General features: G+C 41.5%; 1 protein-coding gene across 3 annotated transcripts; it reads right to left on the bottom strand.

Moving 5' to 3' along the window:
- Positions 1-99: 99 nt before the first annotated feature.
- Positions 100-25,150, bottom strand: VSIG1 (V-set and immunoglobulin domain containing 1). Of its 3 annotated transcripts, XM_075107214.1 has the most exons (8): positions 24,986-25,150; positions 21,471-21,631; positions 14,967-15,074; positions 8,816-9,014; positions 6,418-6,573; positions 5,615-5,734; positions 4,454-4,580; positions 1,272-3,020 (listed from the first exon to the last, which is right to left on the bottom strand). In XM_075107214.1, the coding sequence occupies exons 1-8, from the start codon at positions 25,032-25,034 to the stop codon at positions 2,837-2,839; spliced, it is 1,104 nt and encodes a 367-aa protein (XP_074963315.1). In that variant the 5' UTR covers positions 25,035-25,150; the 3' UTR covers positions 1,272-2,836. The 3 variants fall into 3 exon arrangements, with proteins under 3 accessions (XP_074963316.1, XP_074963315.1, XP_074963317.1); XM_075107215.1 differs by lacking the exon at positions 14,967-15,074 and having other exon boundaries at positions 100-3,020; XM_075107216.1 differs by lacking the exon at positions 14,967-15,074 and having other exon boundaries at positions 4,467-4,580.
- Between the last annotated feature and the right edge of the window lie 454 nt (positions 25,151-25,604).

Here is a 25,604-nt window from a genome sequence, read left to right as displayed (position 1 = left end):
TTTCCTTACCTTCGTCCTAACCCTCAGCAATCTGTTTTGCTTCTTATTTTTGCTTTTTGGTTTGCTGGGGTTTTTTTTGTGTGTTTTGTTTTTTTTTTTAATACTATCTATTACACACTGGTGGTTAGAAGTATGAGAGGAATTATTAGTCTAGAACTTGTGTTCAATTTTTCTATTTATAGAAAAACATTAACATAACTCGAGCAATTTCTACTTTTTTAGCAAATGCAAGACCTGTGGTGTTCTAGGAAGATTGTATTAGCTATAGAAGGTAATTACAACTTCACCAGCATAAGCTCCTGTCTTACTGTAGCAAGCTATGTATAAGGAATTCATGCAGGGTAATTTGTGCAGGTGAGATTATAATTTTATAATCTTTCCGTAATGACCATATAATGTATTCCCCCTTCAATCACAATAGCGCTGTTGGAGAGATGTGAAAGTTGGAAAGCTGTTACAGGAAGAAAAATGTAACTAAGACACATATACAGGCAATGACATTAGAACTAATATGACTACATCAGTGTTGTGAAGAGAGTTATTTATATTTCTCTAGGAAGGGCAAAAGTAAAAGTGCCTGGGAATGTCAGAGAATAAATTATTTAAAATTAATATCACTGTCAGCCAAGTCATGGGCCAATAATTGATTTGAATTACCTCATTAGGCAACACTTCTGGTAAGAAATGGCACCTAAACAGGAGTAGGTAGTACTTGCTCTTCTCTTGCTGTTACTGAGTATGCTTAATGTCGTAGTTCTGCATGCTCACAAAACTTTGAGTGTGAGTATTGGAAATTTTCAGTAAGCTTCTAAACCTATACTGAAGGATGTGAGTTTGCGGGTTTTGCTTATCACAGTTGCCACAAGAGTCAGTAAGAGATGCCTGATTAAGAAGAGCCTTCCGTACAGGTCCTGACTTAAGCTTTACCCTGGATATTTTGGGGGGAGAAGAATGTGAGGATCCACTGGTAGAATATGGCAGTGTTGCTATGAGTAAGGCGTTGACCCTCACAGTCGATCGAGCACAAGCAATTTTTAGCTAAAACAATGTTAGAAGAACACTGTAAATGCTCTTTTACTCTGGAATGAGGCTAAGCATCAGGACACATGTATCAAAGACAAATATTTGAAAGCCAGAAAACTGTATAGAAAGGGCAATGAACATAGTTATGCTTAATGATCAAAATGAAATCTTAATAGGACCTCATGCCTTACATCTTCTTTGAATGTTGCCGTCTTTTTTTTCTCTTTTTTGTTTTTTCCCTTTTTTTTGGTCACTTTCTTGATAAACATAGCTGTAGGAAATGAACCTGAAAATTTTAGCACAGATCTATCCTTTTATCTATTTGAAAGATGACTGTTGCATACAACTAATGTTTACAGGCTAGGAACAGTCACCCAAGAATTTATGAACATTAGATCCTATAGAAGACTTAAGTGCCAAAAAGTTCCATGTCCCTGAGCCAGATACATTTTTCTGCAGTGCACGAGACTGAAACCAGTGTCTCCCTGTGTCAGTGAGTATCTGCCTCACGCAGTTCAGAAGGCAGCTGCTGAGGCTGTGTGTCTGTTTCCCCCTGAGCCCCGTCGTCCTTGAGCTCTTCTGAAAGTAGGTATCTTTGCCCTTTGGAAAAATGGGAGTTTGCTTAACCTTAGAAATGAGGCCCAGAGAGAAGAGGTGTCTAGTGATTAGTGTGGATGGTCCAGTTCCCTTTCCTCCTTCCAAGAGAGTGCTCATTGCTCAGCTGTTGGCTATTGTGGATGCACTAGTTACCTTTCCTCTTGATGCTTTAACCTATAGAAAATAGCCGGTCACACTCGGCTAAAGAGACCAGAAGAAAAGTAGCACGAGTTTGTTGCTTAGTGGGTAGCGCCATTGCCTGGAAATAGATTTAAATCATCTCAGGCAGAGGAAGCAACCAAAACTAGCGCGTTGTACAACAGACAGTATTCGCTTCTAAGTTTTGAAAGCAGCTGTATCTGCGTGTTGTGAGGAATCTGATACTCTGTGTGCCTGTTATAACAAGTCTTGCAAGGGATTTAGATTTCCAGCTCCTGCTGTCTGGAAACCAGCCAATGGATGTCTGAACTGGGTACCTGAGTGCTAGTTCCATTAAACTGAAAACCAGAACTGCCGAAACACACAACTCTGGAATGCTGGCGCCTTGGGAACTTTAAAGCCAAGAAGGTCACTGTTAACAAAATGTATTCCATGTCAGGCGGCAATAGGGTAAAAGTTCCCAGAATCTTTTTTTTAGCTTTAAGTGGAATTCAGACACACAAGATTTCATTGATCCAGGTCTTAACATCTGCTTCTGCACTCTGAAGACATTGATGAAACTTCTTTTTACTTCTGACGTGCAAAATCAGATCCTTTACACACTGCAGTGTATTGGCCATGATGATTGTTCTTGGTGCACAGGACACGCGAGGTTGGCCAACGCTGTTTCTGGAGACGACTGCTGTGGTTCAGAACTGTATGGATACGTACTGCATTACTGATAGTTGACTGGAAAGCTCTTACTTTGTCAAATGCTTCAGCCCACTTCCTAATTAGTTTTGCAAAATAGGTTGGATAATTGTGGATGATAGTCTTTTTAAACTTGTATTTATGTATAATTATAACTAGTTAATAAATGAAATTTGGTTAACTTTAAAGGCCAAATTTTCTGCTATTCACCAAGTGCATGTGTAACATACCTTTTTCAATCTCCAGCCCAGTGGTTCACAATACAAATATGTGTTTAAGTTTTAGTTGGGCTTCTATATTAATTGAATGACAACAATTTTTCTGTATAGAGGGGTTCAAAGCTGACAAGGAAAACCATATTAAAACTCTAGGCTATTTCTTCTTTTTCCGCTTCTTGCTTCTCATTATTTTCAGGTGTTCCAGAGGCTGCTGTTTCATCAACACTGGAGTATTCATGTGTCGCATTGCTTGATGGAACTGTGGTCGCAGGAATGTTTTCTTCATTGGGTACCTGAACATACTCTGCATTGGGTTGTTTCTGAGCCATTTCTCTGCAGGAAGACAGGATGAGGATTGTGATTTCTCCTGTTGAAATCCCATTTACACTACAGACTTTCAAAAGAATGATTCTTTGTAGTTTTGTTGTCTAAAAAGTAACCCTCATATTGTTATGACTGACTGTTCCAAGAGCATGTGAAAAGGCTACAACATCACTGCTGCTAAGACAGAGTGACAGAGTGTTAGATAATAAGACTGATCTGCATCATTGGTTTAAATGATCCCGTTGGAATAAAATGGATTTTAGTATGTTTAAATGGTACACCAGGAAAGCAGAATGGAAAACTGAGTGCTGGCAAACAGTGTCTGAGAAGGGGTAGCAAAACACACTGCTTGCTGTAAGCTTTCTGAGAAATTACACACAGATCTGGTGTCCCGTTCAGGTGCATAAAAAAAATAGAGCGAGGTCAGAAAAGAGCTATGAAAAGGCTGAAATCTAGAAAAACATTCTTAGTAACAGGTATGAATTCCATTTATCTTATCAAAACAGTAATAAACCAACTCCTGATATTTAAGCACTTTCACATGTAAAAAATATCAGATGCTAGTGGATTATTTCAATGTAGAAAGATTTATTAGGATCTGACCACAAAATTCTATGTTAATGCTACATCAATTGAAAGCAGAAATCAGGTGCATGAGTGACTGGCCACTGGTCTGGATTAGCAGAATTCCGTACGGGAAGTCTTAGACCCGTGCTACAGGGAAGTGTCCAGATAGCATAATGTTTTTTTCTGGCCTCAGCTGCATGCATTTATTTAGCATTTAACATGATGGGGCTAAATACAGTCTGTATAGAATATGAGATTATCCCTATTCTGAAGATTTGGCAATTTAAGGGAAAAATGAGCAAGCAAAGCACAGAGGAAAAGACATTTCCAGAGCAGGATCAAAGTTGGCATTCTGGGCTCCATTCTGGTGCCTGAACCTTGTGCCTCGTGCCATTTGAGATGCCTTAGAGTATCCCAAGCATGTGTCCTGTCATTTCAAATAGCACTTAAATGAGCCCTCTCTGTTTAATTCAGTAATTTACAATCCCAGTAAATTTGCTGAGGCAACTCTTTCGCTGCTGTTTCTTTGTTTTATTTCCTCCACCTGCCATTAACACCACTAACTTTTAAATATTAAAAACCATTTTTCCAACTTGCCACTTTTAGTTTGTGTTTTTTAAAAAACATTTACTACCTTAGATACAGCTAAGTGGCAGCTCCCTGTAAACAGAAAAGAGGATAGCAGCAACTTCTGTTACAAGAGCAGCAGCTTAAAAGTTACACAAAAGCAAATATTCTTTGGAATTTTTCTCAAAACCTGTATTATTTACCCTTCCAAAAATGTTCAGAGTAATTACATTTTACTTTAGTTCTGGATTATCATCAGTGCTTTACAGAAATAAGTGTCTTAAAATGAAGCAAACAGAAACTCTTACTGCATCTCATTACTTGATGACTTCTTTTTCTTTGCCTTCTTGGTTAAGACCCAGACGATAACGCAGATGATAGCAGCTGCCAGAATTGCTCCAATTAATGCTCCAGCAACAATACCACCGTCTGAATCTGGAAAGAAAAAAGAGATTACTTGACTTTTGAAACATTATTATTATAGCAAAATCCCAAGGAAATTTAGTGGAGGAGCCTTTAGCAGAAAGAAGGCGTTGAATTCAAAGAACTAAAAAACTGACTGACAGCTGTATTTCCAGGAGGGAGGCTGAAGATTTGCTAGGAAAGAGATAACTCTGCTTTTGTGACCTTTGTGCCTCCTTTCTTGTTAGTTAGCTCCCTACCCCAGCAAACCCCATGTTTATGCCTGGCTAAGGGACACAGCAGGCTATTAACATTGGCAGTAGTTTAAAACCTTTGCTCTTCAGTCCTTGCAAACAAATTCTGAAAGTCAGGTTGCCTTTATCTCTGAGATGCTCTGATCATTTGTGAGCCCTCAAACCCACCTATTTCCACTTCAGTAGAGCTTCTAGCTCTGACCCATGATTTTCATTTTATAGACAAGTGAGTAGTTGAATGACTGTTTCGGGAACGTCTCTCATGGCTGGTTGTACAGCATATGCTCCGCTCTTGTTGAATGTTGCTGGTTAAGTGAAAAGTCTGCATGCAGATGTGGTTGACCACTGCTTGAGAACAGTTGGATAAGGTTGATCACTGCTTGAGGGCAGTCAGGGTAAGGTATTTTTCCATGACTGCACTATTTTTACTAGTGGTCACTTGTACAGTGCCCCAGCCCTTGTACTGCCACATTTCAGTGATGGTTGTAAATTGTGGGGCAGGGGGACCTCAGCGGGACTGTTGGCTGGAAGAAATCGCTCTAAACTGCGTGTCTGTCGGTTCTCAGTAAAGGCTCTGCAGTCAGAGCCAGGTTCAGCTCCTGCTCCCAGTGGAAAATGAAGCTAGAGATGTTAAATGAGTTGTCTAGGTCAGTGTAAATTCTGGGCATGCCTGGATGAAAACCCTGGAGCTCTCCAAAGCCTGTTCTGTTCTTACTTGAAAAAACCCTATGCTTTAAAGTCGTTACAGCATTTTTCTGCAGACTGTGCATGTCATACATCAAATATGTGATTATTTTCATGCATTAAACTTACGTTTTGGAGTTAGGTCAAGCTCACAGGTGTTGTTCCCCAGGACGTTGCTGGCTACACACTGGTAATAACCAGTTTCAAAGGTGGTGAGATTGCCAATGTAAAGGATGCCGGTGGCTGGATCTGTGACAAACAGAGGGCAGGTACAGATTACCCTTTGTATACTGTAGAGGCAAACGATTTTCTTTAGTTGGTAATACTGAGAGCTATTAAGAGATTATAATCAGGGTTCTCGGATTATTCATTCACTTGGCATTTTTTATATTCCTTAAGTAAAAACCATTTACCTTCCTTGAAAATTGCTACAGTGGATTCTGCAGGAGTGTTACAGAACATGAGAAGTAGGCCCCGCTCTGCAAATCAGTCTGTCTGGTGTTTTACCCGCATTGATACTGTTGTTGGTGTAACTTCACAAATGAAAATGTAGCAGGTACTGAAGATTTTCAGGCTGGAGGTCTTAGCACCTGAATGACAAGTTGACTGAACTTACTCTAAGTTCACTCAAAATTCTGAGGGAAGGGAGATGTAAAGGCATAAATGTTTCTCCCATTTGAACAATTTAAAGTAATGGGGTAGACATGACTAAAACATGCCATACAATTTTTATTAAAACAGGTAGAAAAAATGTCCTGTGTTAGTGACAGCTCTCCGTCGATTTGAATAAGTAAAACTACAATTTTGTGGCATTGACTGTCAGAAGAGGAGGATAAGTTTTAACTGCCCTATGTGATACACAGTGTTTGAAATGGCTGGTACTATGGAATTCCAGATCTTGAACACGGTACGGTAGTGCTGTAGTTACGTACTGTGTTGTTCAGTCACAGGCTTGAGGGTATTCCCATCCACTTTGTACCAGTGGTAGGTAGGGAGAGGCAATCCTTCTTCACATTTGCATAAGAGGTAGATCAGATGACCTTTTTCAGGCGTTCCTTCGATTTTGCAGAAAGGTTTTGATGGTTTGACTGTAAAATAACAATGAGGAGAACAGACACCTTGTCAGTACATACCCGGGGCTGCAAGCATCCACCTCGGGTTCTGGTACTGTGCTGCTATAAATAAAGAATTGAACCGAGCTGCAGATTTCCATCCGAGAGCAGAGTCTTGTTTATGGCTTGTTTATGACCAAAGGCTCTGCCATAAAGATTTGAGTAGTACTAAATACATGTACATGGCCTAGGATACATTTTTATTATCTTTTCTTCCATTTGCATACTAAATATTGTTATGGAGGTGTTGAGATTAAGACTATTGATTACTTTAATTATAGTGGGCAATCACTATTCGCTATACTCCATTCTGCCACGTAGCAGCATCGTTTTCTTTAGGGAAACAGCAGAAGCTTTTCCACATAAAGGGAGAGGGTCAAGGCCTGATTCTTCAGTATATTGCAGTTGTGGAGGAGATAAATCAACTACGGTTCTGTTAAAAATACATCTGTTTTGATAGCATTTCCTTGCTTTGCACACAGGAGAAGATCCTGTCTTCATTTACAGCTATTATTTTTCATTTCCTACCTATAGATATGCTGTTGTGGTTCTTTAGATACCATCAGTGGAACTGTACCAGCAATGAACACGGCCCAATTTTCTGTGCATCGATGAACAACCTTTCTTGGTTTTCATGTGAAAAGTACAAACTCTTACTCAACTGCTCCAAGATTTACTATTTGTTTGGGGGAATTTTAGATGAGAATTAACAGTAGTACTTTGTTTTTTCAGGGATTGAGTTTACATGTGTCTTTTTCTTATCCCTGGCAGATAGGCAACTGAGGTTGGCATCATGTTCTCATATAACTTTGATTTGTCACTCTGACCAGGTATGAATTTTCAGTTGTTGTGGTTCAGTCCCAGTCAGCAACTAAACACCACACATCTGCTCACTCACTCCCCCCACCCCTGTGAGATGGGGGAGAGAATCAGAAGACCAAAAGCAAAAGAAAAAAAAACTTGTGGGTTGAAATAAGAGCAGAATAATAATTAAAATAAAATAATAATTATAATAATGATTATTATAATTATAACAATAATGATAAAATAAAAAGGAAAAGGGAAAAAGGGAAAAAAGCCAAAACACAAATGATACAACCACTCACCGCCCGCCGACTGATGTTGCCGGTCCCTGAGCTGCAGTTGCTGCCTGCCTCCCCTGGCCCACTCCTCCCAGTTAGCATACTGGGCGTGATGTTACATGATATGGAGTATCCCTTTGGCCAGTTTGAATCTGCTCTCTTAGCTGTGCCCCCTCCCCTCCCGGCTTCTTGTGCACCTGGCAGAGCGTGGGAAGCTGGAAAAGTCCTTGACTAGTACAAGCACTGCCCAGCAACAACTAAAACATCAGTGTGTTATCAACATTATTTTCATACTATGCCCAAAACACAGCACTGTGCCAGCTGCAGTGAAGAAAATTAACTCTATCCCAGTTAAAACCATGACATCAATATAAAAGCAATTATTAGATGGGGTTAGTACAAACTTTATCATTTAGGAAGTAAAATATCTCATTCCACTGCTTTCCATCCTTTCTGTCCCGCCTGTTTGTGGTAGAACTATTGCTTTCTTCCATCCAAAATAGACTCTGTACTACTTCCATCCAACACATACTAATTTTGAGTTTCTGGGAATGGAGGAGAGCCAGAAGCCTTGGGCTGTACTGCTGCTTCTCCCTAGATTTACACAAGTCACCACAACCAATGTTAGGTAAAATTAGTAAAATTTTGGTCTTTGTTGGGGCTGGATTATCCTAAAAGTAATGGCTTCAGAGAGCAGTTGTCACTCCCAGCTAAAACAGCCTGTTGTTTTAATCAGAGTTAGTATCACTTTGTTTTCCAAAATGAAGAATGCAGTGCAGTTGGGTGATTTCTGCTACCTGCCTACATTAGGTAGCTTTTTTGAGAGCACGAAGTGAATCTGAAGGCCGCTCATGGGAGAATGAGATTTTACTGTAGGTCAAGCAAGGGTAGCTGTGGAGTGGTATCAGGTCTGCTTGGTCTGGAAGCTAGAGGGCACCCCAGGCTCTGCCTGCCTCCAAAGCCCTTGGAAAACCGCGCTGCGTCAATGCATCAGTGAGCCCTTCCTCTGCATCATGGGCCTTGTTTATCACAGTTCTGTTATTCTCCCTGGTCCTCTGTATTTTCAGCCATGAATTCAGTGTTTCATAATAAGGGTAGAAAACTGCAGTACGGCAGCAGAGAGGGAAGGCACTTACCCAGCACACTGACAATCACAGATTTTTGACTCTGTCCAGCATCACCCTGTGGGCTGAAAACTTCACAGGTGTAGGAGCCAGTGTCTGAGGGCTGCATGTTGGAGATTGTTATCGATGCATTCCCTGGACCTGTTGCAGCTGTTATCCTGTTCTTAAACTCTCCATACGAGTAAGACTGGCCTCCTGAATAGTAATAGATCTGTGATAAAGAATCAATTGTTAGCTTAACAACAAGAGGTCTTACTGCCGCTTTGTTTGGTACTCATAGTTGGAATAGAGTTGATTTCTGATTAAGCCAAGCAATATCACCCCCTTTCTTGCCCCCCCCCCGAGAATGCAGAGGTGAAAACATGGTACATTTGAATATGTATTTTTAGTGGGTCTTAAAAGACAAGCTTTTCAGAAATGGGACTTTTTAATTGTGTAAATGGACAGTAGCTAGTTCTTTGCGGATACTCCAGTCACAGACATGCATTTGCAAAAACAAAGGTGAGACCATTGACCATCATATGACAACCCTGCGAAAAAAAGCCAAGTCATGCACAATGAATAGTGGTACTAATTGAAGTACTAATAATTTGTGATATTATTAATAGGCATCTCAGCAGAAGATTGTGACAAGAATGGGCCTGTCATCACTCAAAGTAGATGGCTGCAGAGCTTTCCAAATACAGAAGCTAGCAAACGGAGAACTGAAATGAATCCACAAGACATAGGTCTCAGCAAACAAGGCACCTGATCTGTTGGCAGTAAGTTCGGAAGCAATAAAAAGGCGTACGAGAACACCAGCAGAATCATCACACATGCAGTTAAGAGCAACTATGCTGTTCTCTTTGTGTAATCAGGGTCAGAGGCAGTGTTATGGACTAGCTTGGTTTTTTGAGTTTATACCATAGGTGAAACCAAGATCTGAAAGAACAAAGCTGATGTGGAAAACTATGGAATGTTTATTGTTTTTCCCAGCTGTTATTGATAGCGTTGTGTAAAAGTGATAGTATTTGGGACGGGCAGTATGTTCCCCAGTGTCCACATGCATGGACTCCGTTGTCCCAGCAAAGAGGACAGTTCCAGCATACTCAGTCATTTTTTTAAACTGGTGAGAGGTAACCATATAGAATTACAGGTCAGGACCCAAATAGATCTAACATTGTTCCTACTGACAGCAATCCAGAATCAGCAGTGTAAATGTATTTATTGAAGTTGGACTGACAGCATGTTTTTTAATGGGAATAGCTGGAAAATGCTGGTAGGAAAAAGCTTCACAGACTCCTGTGAAATGCCTTTCACACTTGACTAGTATCAAAATTTCCTTTTGGTCACAGTTCCTTGCCTTTAGGGACACTGCAGATCCCCAGGCAAGAAGTATAATTTGCTTTACTTTGCAAATCAACTGATTGCATTTTGAATTAAGAATATTTATTCTTAATTCTATCTATCCACCCTCATACAGTGTTGACTGAAGTCTTTAAGCAATGTTATCTGAAAGCCTTTATTAGCTTAAGGCAAGCTACACCCCAAAACTGCCAGAGCACAGCTGGTTTATGCAATGATAAGGCTTTGAAATGAAGGTCAGAACCCCAGACTGCACAGCACCAGCAGCTCTGGTGCTGCAGCTTGGCCCCATCTCAAGTGCAATTTCACCTACTTTCCAGCCAGACTTTATCTTTCCCTGCCCCAGTATTACAAACACCAGGTACAATTGATGCAAAGCTACGTTACTGCATATTGCATTGCCAGCATGTGGAAAACTGGTGTTGCAGTGAGGAAGCGTAAGAGGTCCGGTGTTAGCACAGTGGCAGACTAGGTTAGAAAGTCTGCTGAACAGCTGGATAGACCCTCCAGTTTCCATTGTTTGCATGCAATGCCATCAGTTTTAAAACTGATTTCATGCTTTACAAATGTCTAGAGATGGAACTCTCTTGCAAAATTAGAGTCTGGATGCACACGCTCGTATTCCCCAGGGAAGGAGAGTGTTCAAAATAGGGTGTTTGGTTTAAGCAAACCTCTCATCAGGAAACTGATCTACCTGTAATTACAAAAACACACTGGCCACACTTGTCTCATTTATCCGAGTATGAGCAACCACAGTGTGTTGTACGCTGTTCCTTGCAATGTGTGAAGTTACAAGAATGGTGACCTCTGACTTCAGGCTCCTCTTAAAGTGGCATTCCTATACAGATCTCAGCAGGGATGGGCTGGATTTGCATCTCCTCTCGATCAATTGCATCTGTTTGAGTGGGGTGGTACAGAGCTTCCATCAGCTCTTCACACTAATGTGAAATTAAGTTGTACAATGACTTAAATGAAGTAACGCATGACTTGCAGCAGCATGAGAGGAGAGGCAGGCCTGTTATATCCGACTAAAAGGCCTAATTACTGAAAAAAGGGGCAAAATTCTACTCAGCCTACCTCAGAGTGATGTGGGGTTTATGTGAGAGTAAACAGCAGCAGAAGCTGCCCACTGAGTGCTAGCTTAGCTACAGCACGTGCTCCTGGGAAACAGGACTGGCACTTACGAGCCTTAAATGCAGTCAGGGCAAGCCAGTAACCATTATGGAGATGCAAGCGCTGCTTGGTATACGTGATCTGAAGCCAAGGTGAATTATGTATCTAGGTCCTCGTACAATGCACTGAAAAATTAATCCCCTGTGTTCTCCCTCCCTGTCAGAATGCGCGCAGAGGAATAGGTTGTGCAGTGTTAAATCTGAGGCAAGTGTCAACACAGCAGAGAGTATTTGTTCTCTTCATGGATTTAAACAGAATCTCTCTGGGTTGGGGTTTTTTTTTTTTCCAACTATGAACATAAAGGCAGTGGAACATCTTAAGGAAATGCGTTCTGCTCCTCTGCAGGCTCCTGCCTGTTCTTCTGCTCCTGGGTAATGCTTATCTCACGAGCTCTGGAGTTTATTGCCTGAAGGAAGGTGGTAAACACCAAAAAGGCTGAGTAATGTTGTGATTAATTACTGAGTGTATATCTTGTCCCAGAGGCATGATTGGACTGTGTACACAGGAAATTTCATTTAAGAGGCTTCATGTTTCGGTTAATTGGCTGGGAATTCATAACCCATTTTAAATGGGCTCAAAACGGGCATTTTAAACCCTCATTCAAAGTGTTTGTACACTGTCCTTGAGAAGCTCGTGGTTGTGGCTTTCAGAAAGCTGAAATGAAAATCTTTGCAAAAATGTTTCTGTTCCTTTTCAAAAGTAAAAAACTTGTTTTCTGTTGAAGATAGAGAAGGCGCTTTATTTTTGGGCAACTGACAGCTAATGTTCCCTCCTACAGAGACACATCTCATTGACGTTTCTTTCCATTTTACATAAAATGTCCCTAAAATGTCGGGATGGTAAAACTGTAAATTTAGTCAATGGTAGACTCTTCCTGGAAGCCTTTTTATTTGATGTGATAAATATATTTAAAGTGCATCATCTTGAATGTAAAAAATACGAACGAAATCTGCTGTGCTTCTCCTGAAAAAATAAGCTTTTTATGTCCTCAAGCAAATCATGAGCAGCTCTAGTGAAGTTGATGATTTACCAGTGTAAAAACAATATTGAGGATGCAGTAATGGTCGGTGCTTCTCATTACCAGCTAGTTTGCTCATGTGAGTTTTTATATAATGGTGCCTTTTCACATTTCATGGGAGCAGCTGCCTGGGATGACTAATCAAACAACTGACAGAAAACAGAGCGGAGATTATCACTCCTAAAAATGTTGTCTCTAATAACTTGACAATGTGAAAAAACAGTTTCTGCAAAACAGCTAAGTTGCCCAGAAAACGTCTCCCTGACCTTAGAAAGGACTGCAGTTTAGTTGGTTATTCAGCCTGTGGGCCAGGTGGTGCCTAAAGCCCCTAATGTCAGCAGCCATCCTTCTCAGCTTTCTAAGGCAGTGGTACAGTTACTCTGCGTTTCCACAGCCACAGTTTCTGCTGCTACCAAGAAAAGGATTTGTGCTCACAGAGTTCCAAGGCAGCCGAGTCAATTATTCGTGTACCTGTTCAGGGGAGCTGGGTTACAAACAGAACAAGGAATTGGGAATGACCATACTCATTTGGAAGAAAATCTTGGTAATCTCAATGCACCCCAGATGCTGGAGACAAGATTGTTTGTGTCCCCAGTTCTGAAGGATCTGGTACATGAAATCACAGGTCCTTTTCCCCTTTCGCCTGACCTGTGGGAAGGGTGCTTCTCTTCTAGTGTGATCGTGAGGAAAGTATTCGCCTGCAGATGAAGCAGTTGGCAAAGCTGACGCTGAGTTGAGGATTTTCAAAGGCCGCCAGATGTTTGGCAGACAGTGAGCAACACACCTACAGGTTTTCTTTATACAGCTTCTATAGAAAGATCTTCTTCCTTAGAGGGTGGAGGTTGTGTGTGAAAAAGCAGGCAGTAAATTAGAAGAAACAAGCCTCCATCTGCTTCCTTTCTTCTTTGGGCAGGACAAATACATACTAGAACTTGCATAAATATGTGTCTTTCCAATGTCTTTGGATGGACTCATTCATAATTACCAGGTCAATGTTGCTCTCACCCACCATCTCCTGGTGTCCTTGCATGCCATTGCTGTACATGCCTAGTACATCTGGATATCAAAATTGTAAGATGAGATGTACTTGAAGATGTGTTACAAAATGTCCTACTTGATCTCCATGGATGTCTTAATCTCCTGACTGGGGGGCAGTTTCAGGACATGACTTCCTTTCCAGTACCTGTCTTCACTCCCCCAGCCCCTTCTCCCTTTCCCCCACCAACAGATGCAAAGCTATAGCATCCTGTTTGATGGTGTTTCTCTAGGCTGATGTGTTCAGCATCTGATTCACAGTCTTTCCCTGGAGGGCTGTAAAGCTCAGGTGTTCAGAGGGCCCCGTCACTGGGTTTATCATTTTCTGTTCGACATTTTCTCAAGCTACTAGAAAAACAACCGTTAAAGTGTCTTTCCCACCGATTGATGCAAAGGAGGGTATTAGCAACTTTACTGGTTTGAGTTCATGATCTTCTTTTGAATTCTGAGTACAGACAGAATTTATAAAACAACAAGAAGGGAAAAAAGTGTTCATCACTCCCTTAAGCATCTTACCATCTAATTAGAGAACAAATGCCACACACTCAGAGTGTTAATTAAAGCCCAAGGCTCAGATTCTGAACTCAGCTAGCTAAGAAAGCAAACGCTCCTGTGTGCATTGGTTTCTTTGACGTGTGTCATGTGACTGAGTCTGGCCCCAAATGCCTTTTTTCATCCACAGCTTCTTTTCACACATTTGAGTCCAAACTCTGATCTGCCAGTCCTGCGTTACTGGGAGCTTTGCATGGGTAATTGAGGATGTTAATAATGACTAGAAGCATCTTGTCAGAATTGTGCATTGGTAGAAGAAGAAAGGGATGGAGTCAGAAGCCTTTAGAGGATTAATTGTTCAGCAGCTTTAACCGGTGCAGAATACTTTTGAGGAGCAGCTCTTTCATGTTCTCACAGTGTCATTCTTGTGGCTGAACTATTAGTGAATAATTTCTGCAGTGCGTCAAGCACGAACATGTTTCCTCAGTGCATTTGGTGTAACTGCTCTTCAGCAGTTATTGTTAGACCTCAATTTATATTGGGTTGTACCCTGTACTTCATGGTGAGACAGGAATCCCACTGCAGTCAGATAGTTTGGAATGGATTATGGCTGGGACGTTGAGCTGAGAGGAAGCCAGTTCAGCAGGCAGTTTAGTGCCCCTCTGTATCCATCGCATCTGAAAATGTTGCTATATTCAAGAAAGGAGATCCAGGATTTTTTTTTTTTTCTCTGTAAATATGTAGCCCCAAATTTGGACTCTCCAGACTTGCTCACATTCAGCCTAGAGGCTCCTGCTGTGTGGACATGCCCTTCAGATACCCTTTGGGTAGAATATTCCTGAAGGTGCTAGTTCAGCCACCTAGAATAGCTGTGGGAAAAAACAACAGCTACATGCAAAATAAGTTTGATAGAGGAAAATGCAGTAAAAAACAGGGTGAGTTAAAAATTCTGAGTGATGCATCTGATTCAGCTTATCTCAGTCATGTGCTGGTTTTAAGATTTTAATCCAGAACATGATTACAGGTCTCACAGTAGCATAAATCTAGTAGAAGCTATTTAGCTCCTTTTTTCCCTTAAGATTGTGGGGTTTTTTTTCTTACCTTGTGTCTCCAGCTACATCTTCCCCGTGCATCTGTCACATACACCATCTTTTGACAATGACTGACTGACTTTTCATCCATACTCAGAATACCGCGACATGGGTAATGCTGTATTTGAGCAAAAATGTGCTGATCTGAGAGTTAAATGTGACTTTAAGTGATCCCCAAAATCAAAGAGCCTGTTCTCTACACAGCTCCCCATCAGTACTGTCAGTGCTGTTCACAAGGGCAGGGTGCCTCGTGGTCAGCGGATTTTGCAGATGTCTCAATCCCTTGTAAAAGCGAGATGTAATATGATCTTATTTCTAAGTTTTACCTAAAATTAGGAAAAGTAAGACTGAAGTCAAATGTTTGCTCCAAACACACCAGTCACAACCTGATCGTTCTCTGCTTGTCTCCACTTTCCTTTGGGTTCTCACCATTGCCTGCTTCGGTGCATCAGTTTATCTTCTCTCTGCAGACTGTCACCCCAGCGCCACAGATAACCACAGGCAGTCCCCGGTAATCCCACTGACATCCAGGGAGTCCCTCTGACTGCACTGACATAACAACAGCATCTCCATTCCTCTGCATTGGAGTTGTTGCCTCTGCTTTCTGTGAAGTTAGTCCTTTTAAGTGCCTGCTCAGTCACCTGTGTGCTAGATAAAACTCAAATTTTAAAAAATCACCTCTAGGCAAAAACAAATGCTTATGTATCAGAGAGGCCCTTTCAGGAAATTTTCCTGTACTGCTTCAGGGGGTGCTTTGCACAGGCTCATCTTCGCACGTGGGCTCGAACGGACTGCTCTGCTCCCGAACCAGTGCCCCGTGCTGCGCTGACAGCTTCTGCAGCAATCTCAGTTGTCTGTGGCTGAAAGCGTGTGATGGGCTCTCAGGAACTACTCGTACTACATGGGGAGGAATTTGTTCTTTCAGTAGTTTGTATGGGAACCCCACACTTACAGGGCTGGCTGGCTCCTGGCTCTCACGTGGTAGCCCAGTGCCCGTGCCCATGCCGTGGCTTTGTGCGGGGCAGCAGGGTTGCGCTGGCATTGGGACTGCTGGTGATACGAATTCGGGGTTTCAGGGTGAAAGGAGCAGACCCAGTTGCGCTCGGATCACTCTTCTTGCATTTCTGTCCTTCCTTGGGCTCCGCCACCCTGTCCCCAGTTCCTGAACAACGTGACACAAGCCTGCTCACTCCTGTGAAGGTTTTGCAAAGTGGCTTCTCAGGCCTGCGAGGCTGGGTATAAGGACACGACTAGACTTCTCGTAAGGGAGCAGTGCCATCTTCCTCTTCTGTATGGTTTGCAGTAAGTGAAACCCTCCATGCCTCTATCCACTAAGTGATACTTTGTTGGCAGTACAGATGTGAGAAAAACAGTGCTCTGGCAGGGTGAAAGCCAATATATAAAATAAATGGAAGATATTCTTGCTGTTACATGCTGCTAACACTCCTTCCCTCTCAACTGCACATCAGTAGTTTTACCAAAACAGTGTCAATGTCACTGTTGGCAAATATTTCAAGCTCACTTTTTTAAAGAGGATATTTTCATGATAATTCTATCAATAATTCAGTTTCTTGTACAAGTAACAGTCATTCATGACCTTTACTCATCTAGTGAATTTAAAATTTCAATCAAGGTTTCTGGCCTGGGCGTACCTTGGGGAGCCACACAGTGTCTCTGATAATTTCACTTTAACTGTGGGTGGCCTGGGCTGGCGGCTCCAGGTGTGGCCCAGGTTAGGTTCAGGAGTTGTATTTAGCTTTGCAAGGCTGCAGCCTCACCTATGCAGAGTCAACAGCAGGCTTCAGGCTTTCAAACATTGACTTAGGTGCTTTACACCGAGGCCAGCCGAGTGACTCGGAGCGTGAAATGAAGCACAGATGCTCCTCTTAGCAGGAGCTGAGACTTTACCGTAGGAACCAGGCCAGGCTGTGATGTACTCTGTTACCCTGGGTGAGCTCAATAAGTCGTGTTCGCTTCAGTTTGTCTATATGTAAAATAGAGATAGTTCAGTATTGGAAAGCTCTCAAGATCTTTGGCTGGGAGATACTATTCAAAAACTAAATTTATCTTTAAAAAGACATGTTGCTAAGGGGTAAATGGCAGGAAAAAAAAAGATAAAAATACATACGGCATCCTATTTTCCATGAGCTGATATTTACATTGTTTATTTGAAATGAGGTGAATTACTTCCACTGGAGAAACTTCTCAGGAAAAGAGCAGAGTTAGGCTCCAATTAGTAAAAAGATCTGTATTCGCACACTATATATAGCTGCACTGTCTTCAAAACAGCACTGCGAACACCTGCCATTCCGCTGTTTGCTGCCTCCCTTTTCATCATACTGTCTGTGAACAGCCTGTTTGTGGTATTTCATCCTCTCCGGTGTAACTGCCGTGACTTTTAACTGCCGAGCACCTGTGCCAGCGCTGTGTAAGGAGGGCAGTGCGGAAGGGGGTATGAAAGCACCAGAACAAACAGCAAAAGACACCAGCCAGCTTCACAAAGCCAGTGCTGGGAGGCAGATCTGCTTCAGGTCTGAGAACTAATGAACAGCACTGCCTCACCTTGAAGGAAGGTAAAACCTGGCGCTGAATATTCTGGGGCATTACCTTAACGCTCGCTCTAGTCCTGATCCTGATCTTATTGATTTCACTCCAGGCAGGACTGTACCTGAGCCTGTGCATCTCAAAGCACTGCAAAAGCTATAAGATAAGTGGCAGTGTAAAATACTGACATTCACATTCATTAACGCTTCAATCCAAAGGCATCTTAATGACATAAATTTGCCTTAATTAATTCTAATGTTCTACAGTTTGCTCTATTATTTGTTGGCACTGTAGAGAGAAAGGGCCATATTCTCAATTATGTAAATAAATGTTATTTCTTAAAATCAAGATTCCTCCCGCCCCCCCCATGTTTCTTATGGAGAACATCTCTCTGCTTAATCTTATTATTATGAATATACTACCCATGTGAATAACATGGTCATCAAGACACCTAGCATTTAGTAAGATGTCAGGAATATTTAAAATTGTAGCAGGTGGGATAAGAAGACATGTTTTCTGTAATTTTTCTGAAAAATTGTAAGATTTCTGTCTTCAAATTATATGGCAGAAATTTTCAACTTTAAAAAATGGAATTTGAAGATGTTATCTATTTAGTTGCTGAAAAAAATGGCAAATTTTGAATGGAGCCAGAATTTTCAACAAACATTTTCAGGGAAAATATATGCTATTCATAAGGAAGTGTTTGTTTATTACTGACATTTTAGAAGAATCTAAATATCTCATAAAACGAAATAATTTTATCCCACTTAAAATGCAAGCTACGGTTCTGGTATTCAGTAAGCTATAGTGCCAGTCTTTTCAATTCAGTTGGGTTTGTGATCTTACCAGCTTATTAAATACATTTTTGACTTGCATTTTAGTATTCTTTAATCTAAACCAAATGATCAATGAAAGCCAAAGCTGGCAATCTCTTCCACGGCCATGTATATATTTCCTGCTTGGAACAAAATGTGAAACTTCACTTCAGCTACGTGCCAAGCAACCAGGGCAAAGCCAGGGTTGTAGAAAAAGAGGCTATTTTTTGTTTAAACTTGTAGGAAAAAAACATGCATGCTTTCAGGCGCTCAGTCCTTCCTGAAACTCAGAAAAGTCACCAGCGTGAAATAGAAACAGCAACCTTGCATTGCTGTGGGTTCAGCGGGAGATTGAAAATCGAATGTCGTGTTCAGCTGTGGTGTGTAATTTCTTAAACCATATTTTATATTTCTTAAACCATTATTTTATTAAGAAATAACCATTTCTTAAACCGTATTTTCCACAAGCACTCACAGTCCTTTCTTCCCAGTGTTTGCATTAACATGATTAATATTACTGTGAACAGGCTCAAAATGGTAAGGGATTGCCATGCTGTGGTAAAAGGCTACAGGGTCAGGTAACGCAGGACTGAATGGGTTGCTAAAAGCATTTTGGAAAGAGTCGTGCCCCAGTCCTGCGGCTCTTCACACACATGCCCTCTCCGGGCACATCAGCAGGCTCCGAGGAGCGAGGGGGATCCTCCAAGCCTCGCTGAGCGTGCGAGCCAAGGATAACTGGCACTGCAGCAAAAGGACATTTCACCCCGGTGTTCAAGGAGAATGGGGTTAGTCACTAACCTGTGGCCTTTCCAGACTGAATGGACTTTATTTAGTGAAAACACAAATCATCCATTACAAACTCATGTGTGTTGTGGTGTGAAAGTGAATTTACCGTGAAATTAGTTTCAGACAGGGAGAAACCCAGATGCGATTTTTCCCAGTAGCGTTTCTTACAGGCCTTACAGGCATGGCTTTCCCATTGCCTGCACTGGGAGCTGCAGAAGCCAGGAGTGAGTGCTGAAGGGATTGATCCGTAAGGTTTCCTTGACATTTGCTAGCCTCGCATCAGTTAGCTCCTGTTGAGCACATTCTGAACCACCCACACTACTTCATGTTTATAATCCTCAGGGAGTATTTTCTTATCATTGGTCACAGTTCACAAATGGTTTTCCCCTCCTGGATCTCTTGAAAATGTCTGATTGTCTCTCTAAAACACTTGTAACTACAATCTGCTTATTTCTCTTGGTTGTGACCAGGAAATGTATTGCATATATTGTCTTGCAATATGGAAAATTTGACGCAAGTGAAACAGAGACTCTAACCAAATCTGGAGAGGTGGGTTTGATCCTACCTCAGTGCTGTACTTCCCACCTGAACAAGTGATTCGAATTTATGATATAATGTACTGGATCGAAATTATAATATATTGTACTATATACAACTTAGGAAACCTGCAGCTAACACCCTTTTGTGAATGATTCTTCATTTAATAAAGTAGTTTTGACTTGAAAAAAAACCAAATGATGAGTAACAACTCTTCATACCATGAGTCAGGCAAGGTGTTGGTCTGGCATTCAGCTGGAGTCAGAGTTCGGGATGGGCCCAGTGTTTGTTCGTAGCACTGATACAGCGCTTATCTGTGGCTGTGATGTACCGCGGGGGAGTGAGCAGTTCTGTCTTACGTTAAATTGCTCTTTCTTACATAGTGGCTGTTGCTGTTCAATGCCAGATGTGTGACATACTGTACATTCTGCAAATTACAGTATAATTCTGCTATAGTTGATAAACCAAATAGAAGGTATCCCCCAAAATAATATTATTAGGAAACTGGTGAACATGACAAGAATATCATCAGTGGACTGTGCCAGTCTTCTAAGTCAAATCTCTTTACATCAACTCCCAGGTGTAACATCAGGCAGGAGGATTGAACTTTTGGAATAAAAATTTTAGCAACAGGATAAAAACAATGGGAAAGAAAAGGGACTGGTTGTCTAACAGGCACAAGCCCAACACCAGGGCATGGGGAAAAACCACAGTCATCTTTAAGGATGCAGTAACACTTCTAATCAGCATTTCTTCTTATCAAGTAAGGTGTCGCTGATTGCTCAGCCCCTGTCAGGACTGAGCTGATGGGAACTCACACCTTGCATGTTATGCTGGGAGTGAGAGTCATGGACTGTTTTCCCCACCAAGACAAAATAGCTCTTGAAGTCTGGGCAGCAGTGTGAGTACGTATAGGAAGTTACACGTCCCATCCCTGACTCCTTCCAGGCACACCAGGCTGCTCTGCAAGGCCTTTACAGCCACATGAGAGGCTCGGGCAGTGGTTACAGCACAAAGCTGTCTAGGACTTGGTGTCCTTCACAGTCCCAATGCTGTCTTGGTGCTGATACTCCAGCCTACCACTCGGTCTTGTTATACCCCCAGGGGAGATGCTGTTTGGCTCTGCTGCCTCTCGGGGTCTCCGGAAGGGCAGGGAGCATTTGCCTTTGATTTGTAATTGTTCTGCTACCACAAAGACACCCGTGGGATGCTGTGAAATACCAACGCAAGCTCGCTGTGGCCAATTTCCTGCTATGAAAAATTTCTAGAGTCCTGCCAAAATACTGCTCACTTTGCGCCAGTAGCCTGTTGTTGCGCACCACTCCTCTTACTGAGCCGCCTAATAGCAACGATAGCAGCTGAGTCAGGGAGCTCTCGTTTGACCCTTAAGTGGGGGACACATTGTCATCGGCAAGGGTGTATCTCCAGGAAAGCAGCCTTCACAATGGCAGGAAATATCTGCCAGACAAGAGAAAAGGGAGCTGGTCCAGGGGCTGGAGTGCTTGTGTGATTTTTGGACACCTGGTCTTTGCTCCGTTTCAGGCTTCCTCTGTGACTTGGAGTAAGTCATTTGAGCATTTGAGTTTAGGAAGTTCTCATAAGTTCCTAAAGGAGTTCAGGCATGCCAGTAAGAATTAGGAGCCTAAGTAACTTTGTGTATCTGCCCTTAAATTTCATTGCACCCAAGCCCCTTGTCTTTAGGATGGGAACACCAACATTACCTGCCTCCCTGGTCTGTAGTGAGGATAAGACTATCAAATGTAACAAGATTCTTTGAGAACTTAAGGATACCTTAAATACAACCTCATATTAATAATAAATAAATATCTTACGGTATGCAGCTGGCTCTCTTTGGCACTGTAAAAGCTCCACTGAATAAAGAAGTTTCCCAGTGGTCCAGAACTCGTGTATGTACAGAGGAGGGTTGCGTTTCCACCTGTAGTGACATTCACTGTCTTCTCAGGGACGGTCACCACAACACTGCTGACATGGCCTGTGGGCAGTAAGCGTGGTGAGGAGAGATCAGCCGGGGTGGACCCTGGGAACTGTGCGCCAGTGCCTTGCTCCCTGCGTTATCGGAGAAACCTGCAGGACGTGTCTAGTCATTCTGCTTTTCAGTACAGTTTCCCTTAGGCTTTGTGTGGAAATTCTAGTGATAACAAGCTGGGAGTGGGTAAAAGCTAACAAGCAAATAAATCCCCCAGAATACCTGTGCCCTTAAAACAAATAATATTCTGAAAAAGCAGAGTTTCTAAAAATGTACTTGTTCTCACTTGCAGAGACTTCTCACTAAGAGCCTGTGGCTAAACCGAACGTTTCTCCTGCACTGCAGTGCTCCCCTGCACCTCACACTCTTATTCACAGCTGTCTCTAGCCCTCTTTTACACCCTTCTTGCCCTCTTTTTTTGCACTTATTCCTTTAGATATCTGACCTTCTTTACCATGGACCACCATCTCTTACAGTGTTGTCTCTTCTTACATTTTTAAGTTCTGACTCGGACTCAGTGCACTGTTGGGTTCCCCAGGTAGGAGCCCAGCAGCCTTCCTCCACTTTTCTTCTGCTAATTACTTTGCTTTTATTTGGGTTTCTTAGGGCTTACATGCAGAAGCTGTTCTTTCCCAATGCTGTTACATTGGAAGCATCAAACTAAGGTTTTTTGGAACTGCTTTTATTATGTGGGCTATGAGAAATTCTATGATAACTTGATCAACCCTTTCTGTTGTGCTCAAAGTAGGAAGGGAGCAAACATAACTTGTGAGCCCTTTCCCATAATGTTCCGATCAGTGTTGGCTACACAGCCATATTAATGAAAGGAATCGAGCACCATCTGAACAGTATTTAGCTGTCTCCATCCTCCATATAAGTTACTAGCAATGGTGACATACAGCAACAAAGCTAGAGCTGTCAGAAAATTAAGTCTGAATTTCAGGTTTTTGCTAGATCACAGAGCCCATTTTTAAAGCTACTGTCCAAAGATTCTGAAGGAGAATATATTTCTTTTGAATGTGATGGAAAACATAAGTCTTCCGGAGCTTTCTGTGCAAAACAGGCAAGGTGAGAACTTCATGTTACAATAATAGTTATTTTCACATGGGCTTGTTGCACGTATGAATGATAGAGGCAAAACATACAAAATATTGTTCTCAAATATCTGTGCATCTTATGTGTGGGTGCCATTCTTGAGAGTTTAAGCAGAACCACCAGTAATACCAAAAGAGTATTTTGCTCAAATTATCATCCCTATGAGAGAAAATATTGCTTTAAAAAAGAAATATATTTTGACATTTTTAACTGCATAAATATTGCAGATTCATCGGTTGCTACAATATGCAAACCTATCTGAACCTAGAGTGTGAACTCTTTGGGGTCTGTTTTCCGTGTTCAATGACTTCAATAGTAAAAGCTCACTGCAAGGAAGAAGAGAGTAGTCTACTTTCCATGGTGGTGGTGGAAAGGATGAGAACTAGCGGGTTTAAACTACAGCGAGATTTACATTATATGTGAAGACAGTCTCACAGGAATGGCTGGAGACTGACCTAAATGTGTCATACCTGCCTTAGGGAAAGAGGGGGTCCCAGCACTGTCTGCAAGTGCTCCTTGTCCTGTGAGTTCATAGTAGCCTAATCCTTACTAAGATCTAATATAAAAGGCATGTAATATTATTTCAGATGTCTCAGTTTACTGTTCTCAGCTTTAAGAATTAGAGTTGGCCAGAGGATGATAGTTTCTTTCCACAATAATACTTCCAGGTTTACATGTATTTATTTTCTGCACTTTGCTGGTCTATCCGCAGAATATCATTCTACTAAAAACATCCATTTTCCAGTCATCTGCTCCATGTATTTCCCTTATCATTCTCTGGTTTTGGAGTCAGGAGTGCCACAGAGCCTGGCTGTTACAAGCTTTTCCGGAAGAAATTAATTTTAGCAGAAATGACTCCACAAAACATCCTAGTTTCCATCAGGCTGTATATTTTGAAGAAATACATGTAGTTGAAATAGGCTTCACTGTAGTAAAAACACAAAGTCAAAACCTATCAAACTTCCATTGTCCAACAAGGTCATGTAAAGCCATCACGAACTGTAAGGTGGAGCTTTTGACGGAAAAGGGAGCAAACTGGACCCGCAGAGCCTGTTCCCTTGTCACGGAAGTTAATGGGAGTTTTACTTTGCATTCACTGCTTACGGTTTCAAATTCATAATCCCATTTCATACATACAGGCCTTTTGGTTTCAGTGAAAAAAAGTGCATGAGTAAGAAGTAACTCAGTGAAAAAAGCTAACGTGAACAGGACCATAACTTGTAAAAATAGCTGAACCATGTCATTTACTCATCAATATTACAGTAAGACTGCTTCCTTGCCACAGAGGAAGTCGTTGCAGTTAATTGGGAATCACCCACTTTCACTGAAGTCCCATGCAGTTTTTAACTCTCGTGAAGTAAATCCAAGTTTGCCGATCCTTTCCTAGCCACTGCAGAATCCCCCATCAGTGGGGACCATCAGTACGGACACACTGCTAGTCTTAAATCCTGAACTTTAGAATTAGAGGACGTTGTTTTGAAAAGTGTTGGTACTAACGCTGAATTACTTTTCATTTCTAAGGCAAAAATCTGTGGGGTTTATGTGTGTGTAAGCGATAACATTGAAACGCCAGGAGCAACTATTTATAATATTTTTCTGGCACCCAAACATATAATTCCATCTTGAAAAGAAAACATGGAAACTAACTTCCGTTTTCTTTAGTGGATACAGAGGCTGTTCATCTCCATGGAACATTAGACTTAACATGTCTGCTTCTGTATATATTAAAAATAAAGATTAGCACAATGAAATGTCCTTGAAACACAAATAATATATAATCTTTAATATACTATATAATTCCTAGATTCCACAAAGTATTATGTCCTCACTTAACTTCAGGGAAATCCAAAGGATTTATTGCATGCTTAAAGTTAAGCATCCCCAAATTTTTTTTGGTGGGGGTGGGACCAAGGCAGCATTTCCCAGGTCTATTATCAAGGGGACACAAAAGCCAAATGTGAGAAAACCTAGCCTTGAGACACCTGAAAGACCCTAACGCTGTATGAGAGAGCTTGTTCCCTCTTCCTGGCTTTAGAGCAAAGCATTTACCAAAGCTAAAATTCTGCTCTTGAGCAAAAAACTCTTACCAGTCAGTGGCAGCTTGCTGATTTCCACAAAAATGGCATAGCATTAAAGCCATGATTTTCATTCCATCCTGAAATAAATCTTGAACATCCTCCTAGTTTGCCAGTCAGGTTCACCTGCTCTCTTATTTCAACAAGTTCCTTTATTCCAGTGCTATTTCAGTCAGTTTGTTATTCTTACCTGTAAGGACGGCTAGAATTGGAAATATCTCCAGCATCGTTGCAAACATCTTCTTGACGCTGGGAGAGAACCGAGACCAGATGCTGCTTCTGACTTCGACTAAAACTCAACTGGTTTTTTTTTTAAGTGGCTTTTTGTTTTCCTTATCAGCTGTGTATCAACATGTCAATAAGCTTTTTCATTTTCCTTCTTTATCACGTGTGCCTTTCTCTGACTAGTGGTGTGACTGTTCAGTTGAAACCATTTTGTGGGGTTTGAGCAACTGAAGGTTTTGTTAATAATAAACCTTTGAATCAGAGAAGCCCAGATTCTCCCACTTTTGCCAGGGCTCACCAGTATTTACCTACATAAGTACTTGCACTGAGTAAAAGAAAAGTATTTGTGGAGCTATTTAACAGTCAATCTGATTACCAGTGTAGGAGTCAGGCCTAATATGAATAAGGAATAATCTTTATTTCCTGTTAATTCTATCATCTCTTTTTAAAAACAGGCATGTGGAGATAATACGTTGTTAGCACATTTTAGTTTTAAAACATATTTCTCATGCAGTTTTATACAGAATGATTACATTGGACTCATGATTGTGTTGAAATTTCTGTATTGAACTCATCAATAAAAA

The sequence above is a fragment of the Phalacrocorax aristotelis genome, chromosome 11, assembly GCF_949628215.1.
Source record: "Phalacrocorax aristotelis chromosome 11, bGulAri2.1, whole genome shotgun sequence".
NCBI lineage: Eukaryota > Metazoa > Chordata > Aves > Suliformes > Phalacrocoracidae > Phalacrocorax > Phalacrocorax aristotelis.
Note: the sequence above shows the minus strand (reverse complement) of the source record. Positions and strands in the feature narration are given on the sequence as shown.